Raw genomic sequence first — 19,716 nt, 5'->3', positions numbered from 1 at the left:
CGATGAATGGCATGTGTATATGATCAATTCGATCTATAAGAAAAGCTCTGCGAGATTATCAAGCTGTCGCATTAAAAATTCAGTATCCACGTTCGATTCACCTAGTGCGAATACGTACATATCGATAAGTTTGCAGATGTCGAGAATGGAATGATATCGGAAAAAAGTTATGAGACTACTAAATGATAAAACTATTATTATGTATTAGGTATAAAAAAAAAAAAACATCTTCTTTTATGCTATTGTGCGGTCACTTGTTACAATGAAAACTCATCTTGATTGAAGAAACAACTAAATTCTAAATCTTCTTTCGGAAAACTTTCTGTTTAAACGAATGCACAAAATAGATGAAGAAAACGTATTTGTTGGTCTCGCTGTGCCCTCGAATCACCCTCTTGTTTATTAAGCTTCAGGTTTATTCAATCAGAAAGCCTTTCTTATTAAAACGAAAAGCAAATTCTGTAGACCCTTTCTGAAGACCTCTTTCTAAAGAAAAATTGCATAAAATAAACGACGAAATCTCGAAACACGAGTTTCGTCGATCGCAAAATGTATTCATCGTTCTCAGTGAGCGATGGCCTGAAATTACCCCGAGCCAGATCCGCGGCGGAAGCGCATATCTTCAACGTATGCGATTGGCCGCGTACAATTATCTCGTTTTCTACACGTTGCGCGAGGAGAGAAACGTTTTCCAAGCGGATTGACGCCGCTACAACTAGCGGAGGAGCTAATACGTGAGCCGCGACTAGCCGTACGAACTACGTACGCGTGTACGAGCTGGGTATTAAGTAGCGGTATTTACCAAGCTACAATTATCCCCGTTTTCGTGCCGACGATCTCTCGAGCACGGCGAAGGTTTCGACGTTGGACTACGTGGGAACTTCTCTTTCGATGCTGCACGCTCCCTTCGGAGCGGGCAACGATCAAACGTCCATCCTCGCGGAACGCTTCCAATCGTTCACGTTTCGAGATCGACTCGCAGAGACACACCGACCGAACCATCCTTTCTACTAAGGAGGTATGAAGGTCTTTTCTTTTTAAATTAATTCCGACCAGTATGACACCCATGACTGAATTCAATACGACTTCGGAGGGTCAATTAAATATAAACGAATGAAAACGAACAAAAAGTGTTGTTTCGAAAAGCTTCTACGTTATGTTCTACGAAAGGAGGACTGTTTCGTCATCGAGAAATTCGTTCGAACGTTTAAAACATCCGTGATAGGTCGCCGTAAACGTGGGATAATTTTGAACCCGGGGGATATTTCGTGGAAGGTAGAACTGGGCAGCGGGCATGAACGGTACCGAAAAAGTCACACGAGAGGATTTCGAACCTCTTCATCGGCTTAATCTGAATCGCTCCAAGGTCGCCGCGATAGATGGACACGCGATCAAGCAGACTCTCGGGTAGAGCGACGAATCTCGTGCTGGGGAACATTCAAACGGTGAGCACGCTCGCTGAATTATTGTCAGAGGTTTGGGGTTTCAACGAAAAAGATTCACTGGTTAAAAAGGATCACGAACGATTTCGTCAGATTCTGCGCGGATGACGCGACAGGAACACTTGTTGACCCAATGAGAAATATCGCAGAACTTCCTGCTTTTTGCAACAAACACACTGTCACAAAGCAATAACTCGGCTTTTAATCGTCCATTGATCGTGAAATTTTGAGAGAGTATCTCTGAAGAATATAGTCTTGTATATACCTAGGATTATTGTCGCGAACGAAGCCATGCGCAAACAACATAAGGGTACCGACCCTCTAGTTGTCGGCGCAAGGACAGAATCGATACAGTTGCAAGAAATCTAGATAGGCAAGGACGTTAAAAAAAATGCGTCCAATTATCGGTTCTGTTATCGACGCCGCAAGTAGCGTCGCTATTTGCATTGACTCGGTGATTGAGAGTAGGACGGACTGGAAAACTGGCAGAGCCGTTTTTACGAGCGGTCAACGCTCCTCCGTGTCCTCCTCCCTTTCCACCCGTGCTGCTCCTCGTCACCCCCGGGCATCTTGATGTCATTCTACATTCTCCACGTTGCGACGAGTAATTAAAACGTAGTCAGTGCTATTCGAGATCCCTCGGCGGTGATTAACGTTTCCTAACTGATGCGCGTACGCACTGGCCGACGCACTGTCCTGCATCGGCGTCTCCTCGTTATTACGTCCATCTTGCTACCTCGAGCAAGGTATCTCCGATTGTGAATAAGCGCTGATAGTCGATAGAAGAGAGCTGTAATAATGAGAAGTAGAGAAACGAGGGCTGGAGATTTCACGTGTGGCCAAGTAGAAACAAACGACTGGACGGATGAGATGAGAATTAGCGGAGTGGTACGAAAGATTGATGCGGATGAGAGTGGCATGGCGAGAAGGAGAATCAGTGGTTAAGAGTCTTGTAGAGGTGGACGATCCATCTCTGTTTCGCGTTGAGCTGGCCAGACTTTCGAAATGGAGAGGAGATGCGATCAAACTTACGACCATTGTGTATGAATCGAAGACAAAAATTTTAAACGCGCTGTACATGGGAACCAAGAGCCGGAGAAAGGCAAGGATCGCTTTCCTGGTGAGCTCGCAATTCGTGTATCCTGTAGCCTCGTATCGTTACCTGACTTCATATATTTATTTATTTTGGTAATTAGGAATGAATCACTAATTGTTTCATGTATTATTGAATTTAATATCACGTGAAATATAAGCGTTTGAGACCAGCAGCTACAAATAGGTAGATCGACCGATATCACTTTTATTTTATATTCTATTCAGTTATTAGACGAAGTAATCGAGACACAAATTGTATAAATTTCATGCAATATTGTATAAAATGTAACACTAACCACTTGTTCCTGTGACAATTCATTTATCCGAACACTTTTGCCCCCCGAATTAGTTCACATAACGGAGGGGATCTGGTGCAATTAGTATTGCCAGGAACGAGTTCTGGTCTACCCGTTCGTAATTTCTGTTTTGCGTGAACGCGATTACGCGGAAGACGTAATCTCTCCCCGTTCTGGAAAGAGACACGGGATGTCGTACCCCGTCGAACAGAGTACGCAAGCACTTTGTTCAATGAGTTCATTGCGTTAACCAATTAGCTCGGAGCGACAACCTCTGAATTCCAGAAATTCAAAGCCTTGGCTTAGGCCTGTCTTCCCGGAACGCGTTCCCGTAACAAGACATCAAGCTAATAATAAACGACTCTTCGGGCCCAACGAAAACAAACCAGCTGGCAGCAAATGTCAGAGACCTCAGCTGATGCTTCGGGGGCGGACCAACGATACGCTCTTTCCACGATTTCGCAGGCTTTTCAACCCTTTCACGTTCGATCCTCGTTGTGTCCACCTTGGAGAGCCAGCCAGGCGTGCCAAATGTCCCTTGACGACTCCAAGAGGCAAACGGATTAGCCGTCGAACAGAGGAATCGACCATCCTCGAGCTTGGTTGGCTAAAAATCGCTGCTGCCAGCGGTCACTCCAACGGAATACGGAATTCTTCGTTTCTATCTTTACACGTCGGATACATTTACTTCGAATACACTTTTTCGCCCATCTTTATCCGATATTTTTCATTTAAACAAGATAAAAAAAAAAGATTCCACGACTATTCCGTGCGCAACATTCCGCAGTTTCGATTCTGTCGCAAGCCACGTGATCCCGCTTACCGGAGACTGTAGTCTCGATGGCAGAAGTGGCAGAAGAAAAAAAAAAAACGAAATTGGTCCGGTGCACGCGAAGGAACGACCCAGGTTGAAAAAAACAGCCACCACGTATTTCGTACGAGACAGGAGGTTTCGTCAGAGCCACGATATTCCCGTACGTTCGATATTCGGGCAACGTATTTAGAAAATGGCGGATAGATTGCCTTGGGCCCTGACGATTACTCAGGAATGAAGGGATACCGGTATCGCCACGCCAGAAACACGATCCAGCTGTAGCGAGAGCTGCTGGCGCCTTCCACACCCACGTTTTACGTGTGCGGTGTTCTCCAAACGATTACGGAAGTCGTATCACTGCCGTTTGCGTTCGACCAATTGGGACCCGAATAGAAAGCGGCGGTGATCGCTTTTAACGCCGACGTCTGCAATTTTGACTTTCAACGAGGGGCAGTGGGGTAGGGGAGAGGGGGGGGGGGGGAGAGGAGGAGGGAGGAGGTGGCGCGCGGTCGTTGGTTTCTGCGAAATAAATCTATTATAGCAAGCGTTCGTGACGAGTGGGAACGAGACCGGCCCGGTGAACACGAACTTTTGCATTTTATACGCGTGCACAGTACACGCGAATAGTTTATGCACGTATTACGCGAAGCGTAATGCGAGTTTTATTACAGTTACGCGTAGAGGCCACTTTTCTCAGCGCGCTCGGGGCGCGCCGCGCGAGCGTTAAGCCGTGCACGACGGAGAACGGCTACGAACAAAACGATGATATACTGTGCCGAACGATATTAAAAAGCCGCATGCTGATGTACTGCGCGAAAATTACTGGCTGTCGGGCCTGTTCGCGCAAAACTCGATAAACTTGACTGGAGAAATAGATATTTGCTTTGCGACTTAAAATCTCGTTAATCCGGGTGGTTTCAATTAAGGGGTTGGGCGCGCGATGAGATGAAAATGATACTTTTGGAGCTTTTGGAGGAGGATCTCTTCTCTTTGATGGTCCGAGAAATTTGTTAGGATTCGAGTAGGAACGTGTCGAAGTATAAACGTAACAAGAGAAGTAGATACACCAGAAATCAAAATTTTATTGTTCAACGTATTTGTAATTAAGTCGATAAGCTGAACATTGAACTTTCGGAATTTTTATAAGACGACATTTTTTGGTGATTCAAACGATTGTCTTCTTTCAAATATCGTTTATGCTTGAACTTTTGGAAATTTTTTTGGAACACACTCGTGTAATTTTGTCTTATGTTTATCTACCACATAAACGTACATGTACTAAACTACACACTTAGTAGATTTAATTGAAACATTTTGATTTCTATAAAGGTTATGGCCAATTACGTATACTCACTCGTCCAGGGTTGGCGGAAAAAGTATCAAATGACCAAATCATCTGAAACCGAAAAATATAGAAGTTTTATAATCAGCATTGGTGTCCCTACAGCTCAACGAATGGACTCTCTTTACGGTCCAAACTTTCTCATTTCAGTATATTTTCGTCGAGCCTCACTCGACATAGGATTAATGATCAATGGTAAATGGTTACTGATTTACATACATGGAACAATAATTTCCAGTGCTCTACTTTTAGAAATCCATTTACTCGATTCAAGTATTTTTTTTTTTTTTTTCAATGAAACGGTTTTTATCACAACGCACCGAAAATGACTGTCAATTTAAAAGTAAAAGGAATTTTATGCTTAATGGATAACGTAATCGCTATGTACCCTGGGGAGTAAACAAATACATCACGATGCCGGTGGTTAAAGTGAATGGAAAATCGAGATAAAGGTCCAGAGGAGTAGAGGAAATCGCAAAAGAGGAGAAAATGTGAATTGTGGATAGGCGAGCGAACGAAAAGGAAGGCGAAGAATTCAGCGGATCTCGTGCAAATGCATCGTACGTGTCGTTTCCGAGATTTCCGAGAAGCCAGCCGGAAATGACAATAAAAATAATCACTTCAGCAAACTGAATCCAGACTCCCTCCCAGCCACATACACCCGTTACCGGGATGCCGTAATGACACCTAATTACTTTCCACCGCTCTGCACAGAAACGCCGCTCGATTTCGAATGGGGGCTCCCGCTAATTTGCGCGTGGCGTTGCGTTAATTAATTCCACCAAACGCCTGCGACGCGTACGTATTGTCGTCGACGTACTGTATTAGGTGTAGAAGTTAATTCTGTGCGTTTACAATCGATCATTCATTACTCTAGTTTAAGTAGAAATATTTAATCACTATTTAGTTTAATTAAATTGAATTAAGACATTTAAGTATTATATCGAGTATTATCTCACGTTGAACGAACAAAAACTTATTCGAGTAACTATTCAATCGAATAAGCATTTCGATTGAATTGTTATACGTTTGTTTGCATTCGTCACGAGTTATTCAAATAAAATTGAATAGAGATTACACGCTTGAAAAGTTTCCACACTGTTCGTATCTTTAAAGCATTTAAACCATTCGTTTCTGCAAAATAAGGAAGTTCATAAATATACATTTATTTCAAGTGCCTTAAATCTAAGCGAATTCTGATAACCGTTGAAGTATAATAATTAGAGGAATCGACAATAGTCATTTAACTATGTTATTCTGTCCAAGGTTATTTCGCTCGATACATAACATATCTGATACTGGTGTTAATAAGACAAATCACGCATTGTTAGGTCATCCGACCTGCAAAAAGCACATAATACTAAGCGTAGACTGTTCTCTCGTAATTTCGTTAATTAATGTTTCCAAGAATTATATTTTACTCATTTCAGACCACAGTAATTTCCATCCAATAAATGTTATCTCATCCTGTAACGATCCAAACGTTTTACTCCTATAATTAATAGCTTCATTACGATGTTAATGCACGTTTCATATTTATGTAATTATGCACGATGATTCGCAACATTTATTTTTCGATAGTAATAACGTAGTACTTCGGTACTAAATGTATACGATAGATGACAATTTTCCTGATTTATATGCGATAATTGGTCGGGTCGTCGCTCTAATCAAGACTTTCGTTATTCGAAAATGAAGTTCTGCTCAAATCAGCAAAGTCGCGAGACTCTCCGACTCCGATCGATTAGTCTACTTTAAGATAAGCGCGACCTCAAATTTCTGCATTGTTTACCCAACCCTAAATCCGGCAATTAAAAGTCTCACGTGTCGTTCGCGAAGCTCGAGTTCACGATCGCGTACGTAATTCCGATGTAGCGAGGCTTTAACTCTGTTGCTAGCCCGCTATCTGCAAAATTGCCTTTTGTCGTGGCGCGTTCCCTCTTCGTTAAGCTCCCGGTCTCACGAGATGCAGTTAACGCTTTTCCACGAATCGGAGAACTCGGCTCTAGGCGGGCTCGCGCAATTTTTATAGTAAACGCGCGAATTCTTCGTGAAAAATTTCGAACTGACCACGAACACGTTCAAATATCTGACCGGTCGAACGCGTTAAACGAATCCAATCCTCGTCCTTCACGTGTTCGTATCCGCGAGAAAGAAAAGGTGTGATGTTTACGAGCTACATAAAAACGTCGATACCTCCTTCTGATAACGTCCCTCTGCTGCACGGTCAGGGGATTCGAAACTCGTTAAGTCGTGCTTAGCGTTGTGGCATGTCCTTTTTAATCTTTATCCCTCGAATCGCATTAAACTCGTCCCGTGTCGTATATACCACTAGATATAAAGTCGAGTCGTTGTCGGACAAGTCGATAAAGAGTGGTCAGGCGTCACTATTGTGATAAAATATAATTGCTCTCTAACGGTCTCAACTCGTTCATTCGAGTTTGTAGTAGTGCAATTCCTTACAACACTGTGAACTGTAACTGTTTCATTAGGAAGTCCTCAATCGACTCTGATTTCATTTACCTGGATATATCTTATCTCGGGTATATAGACACTGATTGCAGTTCTTTCGTGTTTTATTAATTTAAGGATTATTTAGATATTACACCTAATATCAAAATATTAATTTCAGTGCAGTTTACATTTTTGCTTAAAAGAACACTACTTTTTAGAAGTGATAGTATTTTTATATTTGGAATATTCAAGTCTATGTTAGCTATAGAAATTTTAGAGTTACAGATTTGTACGGATAGGCGTACAAATAACAAAATCTATCCTTTAACAAAGTACCTCATACACTTTCTATTGTACCGCAAAATCATCCATGAAAAAGGAATTTGACAAAGTAGAGAGAGGTTCTCGTAATTGTCGAGAAATTGCAGAGATAAGTCTTCCCGCTATTAACGTGACTATCGTGACTGGCCTTTAATAGCTGTAATATACTACTGTGTCCAACAGTCCAACGAAGTAAGTATTGCATTTAGGCGAAGTACAGCCGATAGTAGAAATAACTTCACGATAAGAAAATACTTTGTTGCGTAAGACTCTCCATAATTTTTAATATTTTATGATGTCGCGTACCGGTGACTATCGTTATTCTAAACGGTGCCACGCCAATTAACATAGAAACACGTGGAACGATATGAAAAAATTCCGCTCGAGGCGAAATTTTCCGATCCGCCGAAAATTGTCTGCTCAACCCTTGACTGTTACATTGGAATGCGAATATTAAGTCATTCCACAACTGCATGCCACTTATTGCTTCGCTATTAAAATTAATACGTGAAACGTACTTTTAAGTGGTATGAAACGGTGTAACTACTAAACCGCGGATATTTATGCATTTATGACAAATATAAGTGTACGAATATTCATAGATAAGATCAAACGGTATTATACCAATTTATTAGGTCGTCCCACAAGTTCATGCTACTTATTCTTCCGATATTTACTATCTCGATGAATCTCTACGATTACGGTTAACTTCTTAGCGTTAACCCAAAAGAATCTCCCAACCAACGTATTAACTTCTGCATTTCGTGCACTTTCGCCGCAAAGAACAGCCAGAGCGGATCGCGTCGGAACGTTTTTTCATCGCGACCCAAGAATCCTGCGTGGCGAGAAGCCAGGATTCTGAATCCACATGCCCTCGCGGAAAAAGCATTCCTGGGCCTTCTCGTGGATGGATACTCGGCCGCAACTGGTGCGAACTTGGCAGTCCCGGCAATTATCGCATACTACTGGCACGTCCAGTAATTATCATCGGTCGTTTATCCGCATCTTCGTACAGATTATCGCTGCGTTGGCCGTTCCGCGAGGTAAGGGCGCGCGAGAGACCGATCAGCAACAACAGCGGCAGCAACGCCAGCAACAACGTAGCCGTTTCTCTGGATACGCCAGACTTTCCGTTCCCCCCGCGTCCTCGTTCGGTTTTCCCTTTCTCTACGAGCGGCGGATCCTCGAAGGATCTCGGAAGGCCTCGTGGAGAGTCGGAAACTGCGCTCTGGCTGGCACACACGAAGTCGAAAGAGGCTTCGCAGGTAATTGCTAGGCCGACGGGTCGATAATGAGCCCTGGCTTCGGGGAACCGATTACACCCGGCCCAAGCCAAAAGCAAAGCCAGAGCCGAGAACCAGAGAAGAAGAGGACGAGGACGAGGACAAACCCGACGGAGGGAGAAAGTCGGGAACGAAAGAACGGCCGAGGAGGCCGAGTTACCTACGCCGGAGAGGTTTTTTTCGTATCCACTGTAGGGCACAGCGCGCCCATGCTCACGGATAATACTTCGGGCTATTCGTAATCGGTGAGCGCATGCGTCTCCGTGGATTATCAACGATCACGTAATCGAATGTTGATTTTGTCTGAATTAAAGAAATCGGTGCAACGTGGGTAACATAGGGTTGGTCCAATGGTAATAGTCGGTGGAGAGGTCCAGTATAATTAACCCTTTACGATCTGCCCTTTATGTCTGTTCTCAAGTCTAATAACACCAAAAAAAAAAAAAACATGTTTCCAAACTTTGGAGGTGGCCAGTAGTAAACACAAAGCACCCAAAGCGGTAGCCTCCAGAAGCAAAGAACTGGTTGATAAACGCTGATAACGGAATTGGTGTAACGGTACTGAGATGGGCGACGAGAATAAAGGTGTTACACGCGAAGGAGGAAAAGGATACCGATCGGTACCAAACGATCCTGGGAGATCTCCCAGGAAAGACAAGAAAAAATTGCAAAATTAGCGACAAGCTGTCGATGAGAGATGAACGACGAACGAGATATCGGGGGAGAAAGGTGGGAGACGAACAAAGAAGACGAAGAAGAAGAAGTCGTTCTTCCTGTAGCGTGCGATGAAACCTGCCTAGATCTCTCGCTACCGGGATGAGAGGTAGGTGATCTAATTTCCCGCGCAGTCGTGCAGAAAATGATCCAGGCCGCGATTACGAAACGGCTTCCAGTCTTCGCCGGGGGCAACCAAGGCGCCGTTTTTACCGCTCCCTTTTCGTTTCCATGTGTAATAATCGCGCCGCTAACCGTTGTCCGCTCCCAGTGAAACGGCCGTAACGTTTCAACCGCGCGGAAAATTATCAGTGGAAACCGTGGAGAGCGATAACGCCTTGATCTCTCCAACGATCAATGTTAATCCACGCTCGATATGCATGCTGGATTTGTGACAACGTCAACTTTTTGCGTTAGTCTAAATTAACTATTCAAATTAACCGGTCAGCTGAGTTTGACGACTATATCCGTCGCGAAGAAATGCCAGGGACTTCAGGAGCCACTTCCTCCATTTTCCCACGGCGCGCGACATCAAGATCGGGTTCACCCACGGCTTAACATTAACCGTAATCCATCGATGCGATGCATTAAATGTTGATTACTCCGCAACTCCTTCGCTCCTTAAAATGTTCCTCGCCAATTACCCCGGGCGAGCATCGACGCGCGGTGGATCGGGTTCGAAACATTCCCCTCGTAAATAAATTTATCGACGTCTCTCTATCGGATTCGGGGAGAAGAGCGACAGGGCAATATCGATCGAGGATCGGGTTAATCGAATCGACGTCGGTTACCGCCACAATGAACGGAAAACACTCGGCAGCTGGATGATTGCCTTCGCGAAGTATTTTTTTTTCTTCATTTGCTCTGGTCGTGAAAGCGATTCCCTTTGTGCAGGTAATCCTTCTCGTCCCTGTTTCTTGCGAGTACGGGTCGGATGCAACGATATTGTTTATAACTTCACCGGGAAGGACAAAATGAATTGAAATAGCACATAGCTATAGTATTATATTTCTAATCGGAAATCCAAACTCGTGTCGGTGTTATCTTGAATAAAAACATTTAAAAAGACAAACACGCGATACGTCAACTGTATAGACAGGTACTTCCTTGGTAACCTGTCCCTGATCAATATTGATCAGGTATTGCACGAGTTTCGTAACCAATCCTACCGGCGTTCGAATAAAAACTACCGTGTTCTCGTATCCTCGGCGCGACCGTAACAAGTGCTTACAATTAGGTACGAGACAAGCTTAGGCACGGAAGCGGCAACGACGGTGCCCTTTCGTGGCCTCGAAGGCCAGTAGACCCGCAATTAGCATAATGAGGTGGAAAACGGGGATATTAACGCGAGGTTAGTTAATAGTGCACTTAACCTGGACGAAAGTAAATATTCGCGGTTAGGTTCGCGGCACCGCGAGAAGCGATCTCTTCGCTCGCTCCTTTCCCACTCCTGTGTCGCTCGGACGCCCTTAAACGACCGACCGTAAATCAAAAGTGACAGAATCGGTATCTCTCATCTGCATAATCTGCTTATTTTATTCCGCGCACGTGGCCTCGGCGAGCCGTAAATGTTTTTGGGGGCTCGTTTGCTCCGTACAAATTATTAATCGTGTACATAACGCTAGGAGAGGAAGGGCTCCGTTGCATCGCGCCACGTTTCCACCGATTTCACTCTGATTAAGAATAATAGCTTAATAACGTTGGTGCCAGGATGTTTCGAGCCTGTCCACCGTACTAACAGATCGCGTTACGACTTTCCAACAAACCCGTTGAATACGCAATGTAGACAGATTGGCCTAGCCACGAATCCGCGGTTAAAGTGTCATCGCATTCGCTCGAGCAGTTACCAACCCCTGTTTTCTTTTTTTTTTTTCCGATAACGAGGCCCGAAACCAGCCGTGTCTTCGACATCCAAGTAGAATACACTCGATGTCTTTATTTCCGACAGCGAGTGTTGCATAATCGGCAACAGCTGCAACGATCGGCTCGTGGCTAAACGATTTCTCACATCTGGCGCGCACGCACATTTCCATTTCTTACGATTATAGTCAAGTGCTTCATGGTATTTACATCTTTTCCTGTAAGTTAATAGAGGAAAGAATTCAATTTTTTGTTGCAGGAATTGTATTTGGTTCCTTCGACAAAAGAAAGAACAGAACTGTTCCTTCGAACAGGCTGTTTATTAATCTTTTAAACTGCGCGGCAAGCTCAAATGGTTAAGAACCACTGTCTCGACCGATGGACAACCGTGCTATTTAGTCGACTTTCGTGAAAAAGGGGGGCTCGAAACTGGGAGGTGGCGATTCGCAGGTGCAAAGTTCACGCGACGCTTAAGGTAAACCGCTAATGAGGGTTCGAGCAGTACGTGCGCGCGATGCGTGTGGATTTTCTGGGGGACAAGTTAATTGGATCGACTGGCCAGTATGACGGCCCACTCTTATTATTTATTTATCGAGTTGTTCTGTTTAAGATCAACTGAAATCGCAAGGTTGGCAGGGACCGCGTCTATTTTCAAAAGTTTATTACTACTTAATCGTTATTGACTAACTCGGTGTCCTTAATTATATTTTTAGCACAATTCTGGAATTCGCGATTCTTGATCGTATCGGTTGAGCTCGTTTTACTTCTTTTAAATAATTCAATGCAAATTACTTCGTTCATTGCTCTGGGATAACGTAAATTATTTGTAAGGTGTGACTAGACAATTAATTAATTATGCGGAGTCTGGAAACTGGTTAAGTTTTCCCGGTTTTCTTATGGGTTTTTATTAATTACTAACCATTTAGATTAATTTTTCTACCACTCGGATTAATTATTAGCCATTTATATATAAAAGAATGTCGTTCCATTGGAAAGTTATGTTTTATTGAATGACCAACGCCTTTTGACATGAATATCCGCACGCTTAACAAATTAGAAACCATTAAAACGTTCTGTTTTAAATACATCGTAAATCTAATGATCTAGGCGTCCAACGAAGCAGAACTAATACCACTTTATATGTATGTGGTCGGGAGAAAAAGTTCTCTTACAAAGTGACTCTAAACATTGATTTGTATCTGTCTTCAATAAATCTCTCATCTAGAATCATATCAAATTTTGATACCTTTAATCATTCCTTTGATACCAATTAACTATACGTTTCTAATATCATGTTTCAGTAAAGAAATCACTTTCATTTCAATCACATATCTACAAAAGATCGTCTTTTTCATTTTACACCAAAACAAATACTCAAAATCAGTGGCTAATCACGTAGAAGTCGACAAGAAGAGAAAAAGAAAAATTGTTTTAATGCTTGGAGGAACTTGTAGAAGACCTTTGAAACCCCTTCGCCGCACTAAAGCTAAGACCCATCGGTTCCCGCGAGTCGAATGCGAGAGCCGGTACCATAGGCACCCTTTCCTTTGCTCGTTTCTTTTTTCCTGTCGGACTTAGACATCCCTAGTGGCGCCTCTCTCAGGATATAAATTAATTAGATTTGTGTGGAGGTGTGTCAGCGAAGTGCCGGCACTGTGTTTCTTGCCCTCCAACCGTCTGCTCTGCCGCGTTTCAACTCGGCCGAATGGCCTACTCCGCTCCTCTGCCTACAGACAGTTTCACGTGCCTCAAAATGTCTACAATGTTCTTTTCTCAGCGTAGAAGCCTAACCAAAAATTTCTATATCAATCTTGGCGGATGACAGTTACTCAGTTACTCAGTTTTCGCTGAGTCTCTCCCTGCTGAGGAGGTTGAACGAAAACGAAGTAAGTCCATAGGAGTAGTTGTACATGCTCTTTGAACTTCATTTAATATTGTATAATATAATATTCTTTTCTTTGGATATATCGAATTTGTTTCCCTACTCCAAAACAAAGTATCTTCTTCTCCCGCGATAACAACAAGAAACAATTATCCGCGAGGGGTGATTTTTACAGTTTCTTTCTATTCTAAATATATATTCCTACAAGAAATAAAATACCTAGAAACGAATTTAGTTTAGCTAGTAAAATTATTGTCCTACGTTTCGACCTTACACCAGGTCCTCTTCTAATAATTTCTAATAATCAAAGAAGAGAGAACCTAGTGGCAAATGATGTAATAATATCGCTGAACGAAATAAACGTAACCTTCTTATATTTAATGCTTCGTTTAAATGGAGACAGGAGACGAGTTTTTGTTGCGCCAGAAGATTTCGCAAGGAAAATTTATTGCCGACAGAGCACAGCACCTTTGAAACGGCGTGTACACGTCGGCAGGTAGGTCTGCACATAACGCATGATGTATAGTGGGCGTGAAGCGGGCGTAGCAACATACTAACGTTTACTATATCGGCTAGAACTGACTGGCGGCTCTCTCGGCCAGGTCCTGCGACCTAACCACGGTTGTAGAATTAAGGCTCTTCTAACGCCAATATCGATCTCTGTTCTAAAGATTACATTTTGGATCTTCTCAGGGAACTGTAAGAAACATTTCCTTAGATTAAGACTGCTCCAACTGTTCTCACTGCTCAGATTGGTATATTGGTATATCGAATATAAGAACTGTGCAACAAAAGTTTGGAAATGATCACGCGATCGGCCGTGGTAGGTTTACTGTTAAAGATATCAAGTTATCGATAGACGATTGAATCGAACTATATCGTTGTATGTAGTTCATGAAAAGTATGCGATTGGTTAAATTTTAAAGCACGAGTATTATTCGTAACAGACATATGGATTAATATTTGAAGGGGTTTCGAAAATATTAATGATCGGAGCCATATCGATGAATATTTATGAACATTGCAGTGGAAATATTGATAGAATCAAGTATTCATTTTTGGTTATTAAGTGCAAAAAATCTGCCCCTTGAATACATCGTCGCTATTATTTAAACGATACTGGAATCTTTGTTAGCGGTATAAATGACGCACTAAACTCTCAGCTTCAAAAAGTTCACCGAAATCGTTTAAACAAGTCGCCGTTTGGCAAATAACGCAAGCGAATATATGTAAACAGATTCAGGAAAATACTCACGTTTATGTTGCCTAGATGCATTGGCGGGCTGACACCCCTGCGGCTACCGCCGCCTCCGACCTCCGCGTCCAGCTTGCCGCCTCGGTCGGTCTCGTGGATCTCAAAAATATCGATGCACAGAGCCCAGGCCCTCACAGTCGCGGGGAACCTCGAACAGCCCTGTTCGATCCTCGGAAGGGTCTGTCCCGCGCACCACGGTCCGCACTCAACGACGATAACAACAACAACAATAACAACAACAACAACAACAACAATAACAACAACAAAACACTGTGTCACAAGTTTCGATCACTGTCCGATTAACGAGCCCCGGTAGCATTCTTTTCCTTCGCGGCTCGCTACTGTGTCGTTCCGCGGCCCGTGCTCAACTGGGGATTCTTCGACGTGTCCATTGACAGCGCGGGGGGAGGAATCGATAACGGAGCAAGAAAAATTCCCTGCGAGGGGTTTTGTTGTTAATTCCAGATACAACGACGATACCGTGCGATCGCGGGTCGATCGCGAACGTCACCAAACTTACCGCGGACGTGGACACTCCGGGCTGTCAGCACTGGTCGGGTCGTGCACAAGTCCCGCGAGAATTGAACCGACCGCCGAGGTAGCGGAACACAGGCGGGTACAATTCGCGTCGAATCACTGCTCGTCCACCGACATGTCGCGAGTGGCGAGTAAACGGCGAAACGTTTCGCGGGTAGGGACTGGAACGGCGAGGGGTGAACGGTTTCGGTAGCGATCAGGCCGCTGATACACCAAGATTGGCTGAGAATCGAGATTGGTTAGGAATCGAGACCGGTCTCGGCTCGATCGTGTGGCATGCGCGCGGCTACGAACCTGTTCGTCCGTTTTTCGCCTCATCGACGGTATGTTACGGCGAAAAATGAGCATTCACGGGTGTGGACAACGACGGTGACGACGACGACGACGGCGACGAGTCGGCGTGTTGCGTATCCGCCTTAAGGGCCGTCCGTCGCAGACGCATGCTCGCGGCACGTTGCAGCCTCTCGCACTGACCGCGCGTAACACGCGAGAGAGAGCTGCCGTACTCTATACGTCCTTTCTCTCTCTCTCTCTCTCTTTCTTTCTCTCTCTCTCTCTCTCTCTCTCTCTCTCTCTCCCTCTCTCTCTCTCTCTCCCTCTCCCCTTTAATCGAAGCTTTCGGTCTTCGTCGTCCCCACGACGGATCCACTCGACAGAAAACTCTCCTCTTCGCGTTGGGACTCTTCGGGGACCGGCGCTCCCGGCCGAGAAACCTCCTCGCAGCTGATGTACGAACGGGAGACACGAGTCTCGTCACTCTGCCGACTCTCTTTGAATCTCTTGTGCACTAACTTCGCGGATAGCCGCGGTACTCCAGCGGGGAACGTTGAACGCGAGCCTGGAATTGCCGTGGCGCCACCCCTCCCCCTCCCCCCTCCTACCCTTCCACCCATCCACCTGATCGTCTTCCACCGTTGAGTGCCACACCACGGTGCTTGTGCTGCCTCCACCGCCTCGTCCCTCCCTATTTTTCCCTATAATTTGCTCCGCGGCTCGCTCTTTTTGTTTTATTCCGTTTTCGTACTCCTTCACCTCCGCTCCTCCCCCCTCGTTTGAACGCTATCTCGCTTTCGTGCATTCTTTCCGTCTCTTCCGTTGTCTCGCTTCCTCCTACCACCGTCTAGCTTTCCCTCTGCCTTCCGTCTTCGAGTCTGCCTCTCTGCCTCTACCTCTACGCGCCAGCCATGAATCCTTGCCAGGGTTACGAAGCTACGGGGCTCCAGCGCGCCGCCCCCTTAATGGGGCTTCCCGGGCTTTTTCCATTCACCGTGCAGCCATCTCTCGGCGGGAATACGAATGAAGCGATCCGTCGCACAGTGCCGTACGCGGTTCCACGGTTTCCCTGGGAACCACCATGTGTAACAAGCATAATTTCCGTAATTTTCAATATAAACAAATTTTCACGTAAATTTTGTCATCTTTAGAAGCTCGGTATTTATAAGACGAGGTATTACAAGGTTTTGTAAGAAAGTTTGAAACATTTGTATGCAATGATTGTAATTACTGTATTTGAATTACAATTGTTCTCTCAATACATGCAACTTTGTAATTCAAGTCGTTATCAATTCAAATGTGATATGTACAGTATGTATATAATACGTATATTAAACGAGGTATTCTTCTTAACTCTCAAACTTAAACGATAATGGTCAGAAACGAGGTGTTTGAAAGGTTAAAATGAAAACGATTCTGCTATAATAGTAATGGCTTGTAATTGCTTCATCTCGACAGTGTTATCTTAAAAATAACCCTGTAAAATTGGGGATATCTAAAGTAGTTTCCGTGGAATGATATTTCATTTCTTTATCGGAATCTAAACACCTGCCAGGTAGAAAATCATCGCGAAGGGCTGGACTCTGAAGTACCTACGTCGCATTGTGTTCTTTGGGCGGGACTCGGCGTGTATCGTATGACAGGAAGATGTCGGGGAGGAACCTGATATACGACAAGGGGATGATTCGTTATTATGTGAATTTTCACGGTAAATCTAAGATCTGAGACACCGTACAAAATTCACGTTCGTTCTGATCACACCCATCGCGCAGGCAACGTTCTTACGTGGAGAATTAAGGAGCACTTAACCTGTCAGGGTTGAGTGAACTGCAGTCGAATATACTGAAAAGGAATTCTTTTAATTCGGATTATACAACATAATTACATTCACCGAAGCTGATATATAATTTACAAAAATATACAACTTTTTCTTCTATTTACAATAATTACATAAGTGGACAGGAACTTTCATTAACGATTCGATTATTTACAAGGACGTGCAAACTGCGATTCTAATTACGTTAGTTAGACGAACACCGCCATCCTAACTCTCTACCGCGCGATCAATCGATTAAAATCATTTCCAGTAAAGTTCACCGAGTCAGTTCCTACCGTGCATGCATACGCGTTCTTACGGTGATAAATATTTTGGTTCTCATAAGTTCGGCCACTCATCTTTTACCTCAATAATTACTCGATTCGTGGACGCATAACGAACATTTTCTATTTCACGCGACAGAGGGTTAACGACATTTCGCGATGTTCGTGCCCGAACAAAATTCCAACGAATCTCGCAGCGTCACGACCCCTAAATGACAGTGTACTGTCCGGCGATCGATGGATACGCGTTTTGCGCGGTCACCGCGGGCAGAGAGTTCTCCTTGTTGGACTCCTTCTTGCTCGACGAACTCTTCCTCTTCTGGTTCTCGTGGGTTTTCACGTGTTTGGTCAGATGATCGCTCCTCATGAATCGTTTGCCGCACGTGGGACACGCGAACCTCTTCTCGCCCGTGTGAGTCCGCAAATGACGTTGCAGCTCGTCGCTCCTGGTGAACCTCTTGCCGCAGAACAGCCAGTTGCAGACGAAAGGTCGTTCGCCGGTGTGCCACCTGAGATGCGCCTTCAGATGGGAGGTTTTGCCGTACACTTTTCCGCAACCAGGCACGTGGCAGACGTGCTGTCTCTTCCCGTCGACTCCTAGCTGACCACCGCCGTCCGTTTGGCAGTTTGGACACCGACATCTCGTGCACTTCCGGCCAGATTTTCCAGGTTCTTCGGTGGTCAAGAGATGATGATGATGATGATGATGGTGATCCGCAGGTGGCGTCAGGGGCCATTGATATGGGGACGAGTGATCCGGAGGACTCGGAAGATCTGGCGGACTTGGCGGCAAGGAATAGTGCTGAATCGTTGAGATTGCCGTGAGCTGGGGTTGCGGAAGATGTGTCTGCGTCGTCCACGAAGATGTGCAGGGTGGTACAGTCGGCATGGTGTACGCAGGCGGTGTTAATGGCTCCGTAATTTGACTGTGACCCGTCGATCCAGGATACCAGTAGCTCGATTGGCTGGTCTGAAGATGGTGACTGCTCAACGTCGGGTTGTAAGGCTGATAGTGAATTCCTGGACCCCCGTAATCCATCGCGGAGGGTTGATGCATCGGCATCGCGAGGCTGGACATCGGCGTCATGCCTGGCATTGGAGACATCGTCGGCATGCACATCTGGAATCACGAATCAATTTTATGTTATAGAAAAAGAAACGAAAAGGTGAAGACTCGTTTTGTCCTTGTGTATGAAACTCTACATTTTTGTTTGCAATCACGTATCTTTGCTTACAATCGTCTGGCATTTCTCGGATATGTATGAAAATTTCCTCTGACATTCGAAGGGTTAATTAAGTTTCTTAATGGCAAATGGAAACTGCACCCGAGAGGAATCTTTTAGGAGATAGCGCGGAAGGCCTCTTCGAGAGGAATCGTAAACTAAATGTAATTAATTATTTATTAATTTTAAAGATCACCAATCAATGATCCGGAACGTTTACTTTTGGAGAAACGTGTGCAAGTTCCATTTGTCTCGCGAGAAGCTCATCCGAGATTATTTCGAGATCGGTTAAAAATTCGATTATTAAACGCGATTATTAAATTATAAATCTCGTGATTTATCCGTTTCTTTAATTTCTCTGGAACTTCGCAGCGAGACACGCGAGTTTTGCAAGGCGACATCGATTGGGAAGTAATCACATTCCAAAGGCCGCGAAACAAAACTCGCGTTCTACACTGTGATTTCATGGCTGCGATGAGCCGTGTTTACGGGAAATAAATTGTTAACGGACCTGTTGATACTGCATCACTTGTGCCATCACTTCACTTCTTGCCAGTTCACGATCGCTTCTTCGACACTAACTATTATTCCTCTGGTGAGCACGAGTTCCCCGGCACATGTGCCACGGAACGGAGTAAGGAACAATGTACGTAATCCTTGTAATCTTGATCACTTGGTACTGCGGTGTGCGACGGCCGACCGAGACGAAAACGAAAACCAAAACGAGACTGACGAGAACCGTTCGCGGATGGAGCGTGCGCGGCTCCGAGCGTTCGCCAGATAATTGCTGGTTGCCGACCGTGTCGCCGAGGTTTTAATAACCGA

At 44.6% G+C, this 19,716-nt stretch overlaps 1 protein-coding gene and 1 long non-coding RNA gene across 2 annotated transcripts in view; both read right to left on the bottom strand.

The window, feature by feature from the left end:
* The window catches only part of LOC128885860 (uncharacterized), a 37,986-nt gene extending 22,215 nt beyond the window's left edge, over nt 1-15,771 (bottom strand). The window contains exons 1-2 of the long non-coding RNA XR_008459683.1: nt 14,759-15,771; nt 5,002-5,043 (exon numbers count right to left, since the gene is read on the bottom strand). This is a non-coding gene — a long non-coding RNA (uncharacterized LOC128885860). The remainder of the gene's footprint in view (nt 1-5,001; nt 5,044-14,758) is intronic.
* A 1,637-nt stretch (nt 15,772-17,408) lies between these two features.
* On the bottom strand, nt 17,409-19,716 carry LOC128885678 (transcription factor Sp3-like). The gene is made up of 2 exons (XM_054139865.1): nt 19,403-19,716; nt 17,409-18,788 (listed from the first exon to the last, which is right to left on the bottom strand). Exons 1-2 carry the CDS (start codon nt 19,427-19,429, stop codon nt 17,877-17,879), a joined length of 939 nt encoding a protein of 312 aa, XP_053995840.1. The 5' UTR covers nt 19,430-19,716; the 3' UTR covers nt 17,409-17,876.

Source organism: Hylaeus anthracinus, unplaced genomic scaffold (assembly GCF_026225885.1).
Source record: "Hylaeus anthracinus isolate JK02 unplaced genomic scaffold, UHH_iyHylAnth1.0_haploid 0, whole genome shotgun sequence".
Lineage (NCBI taxonomy): Eukaryota > Metazoa > Arthropoda > Insecta > Hymenoptera > Colletidae > Hylaeus > Hylaeus anthracinus.
Note: the sequence above shows the minus strand (reverse complement) of the source record. Positions and strands in the feature narration are given on the sequence as shown.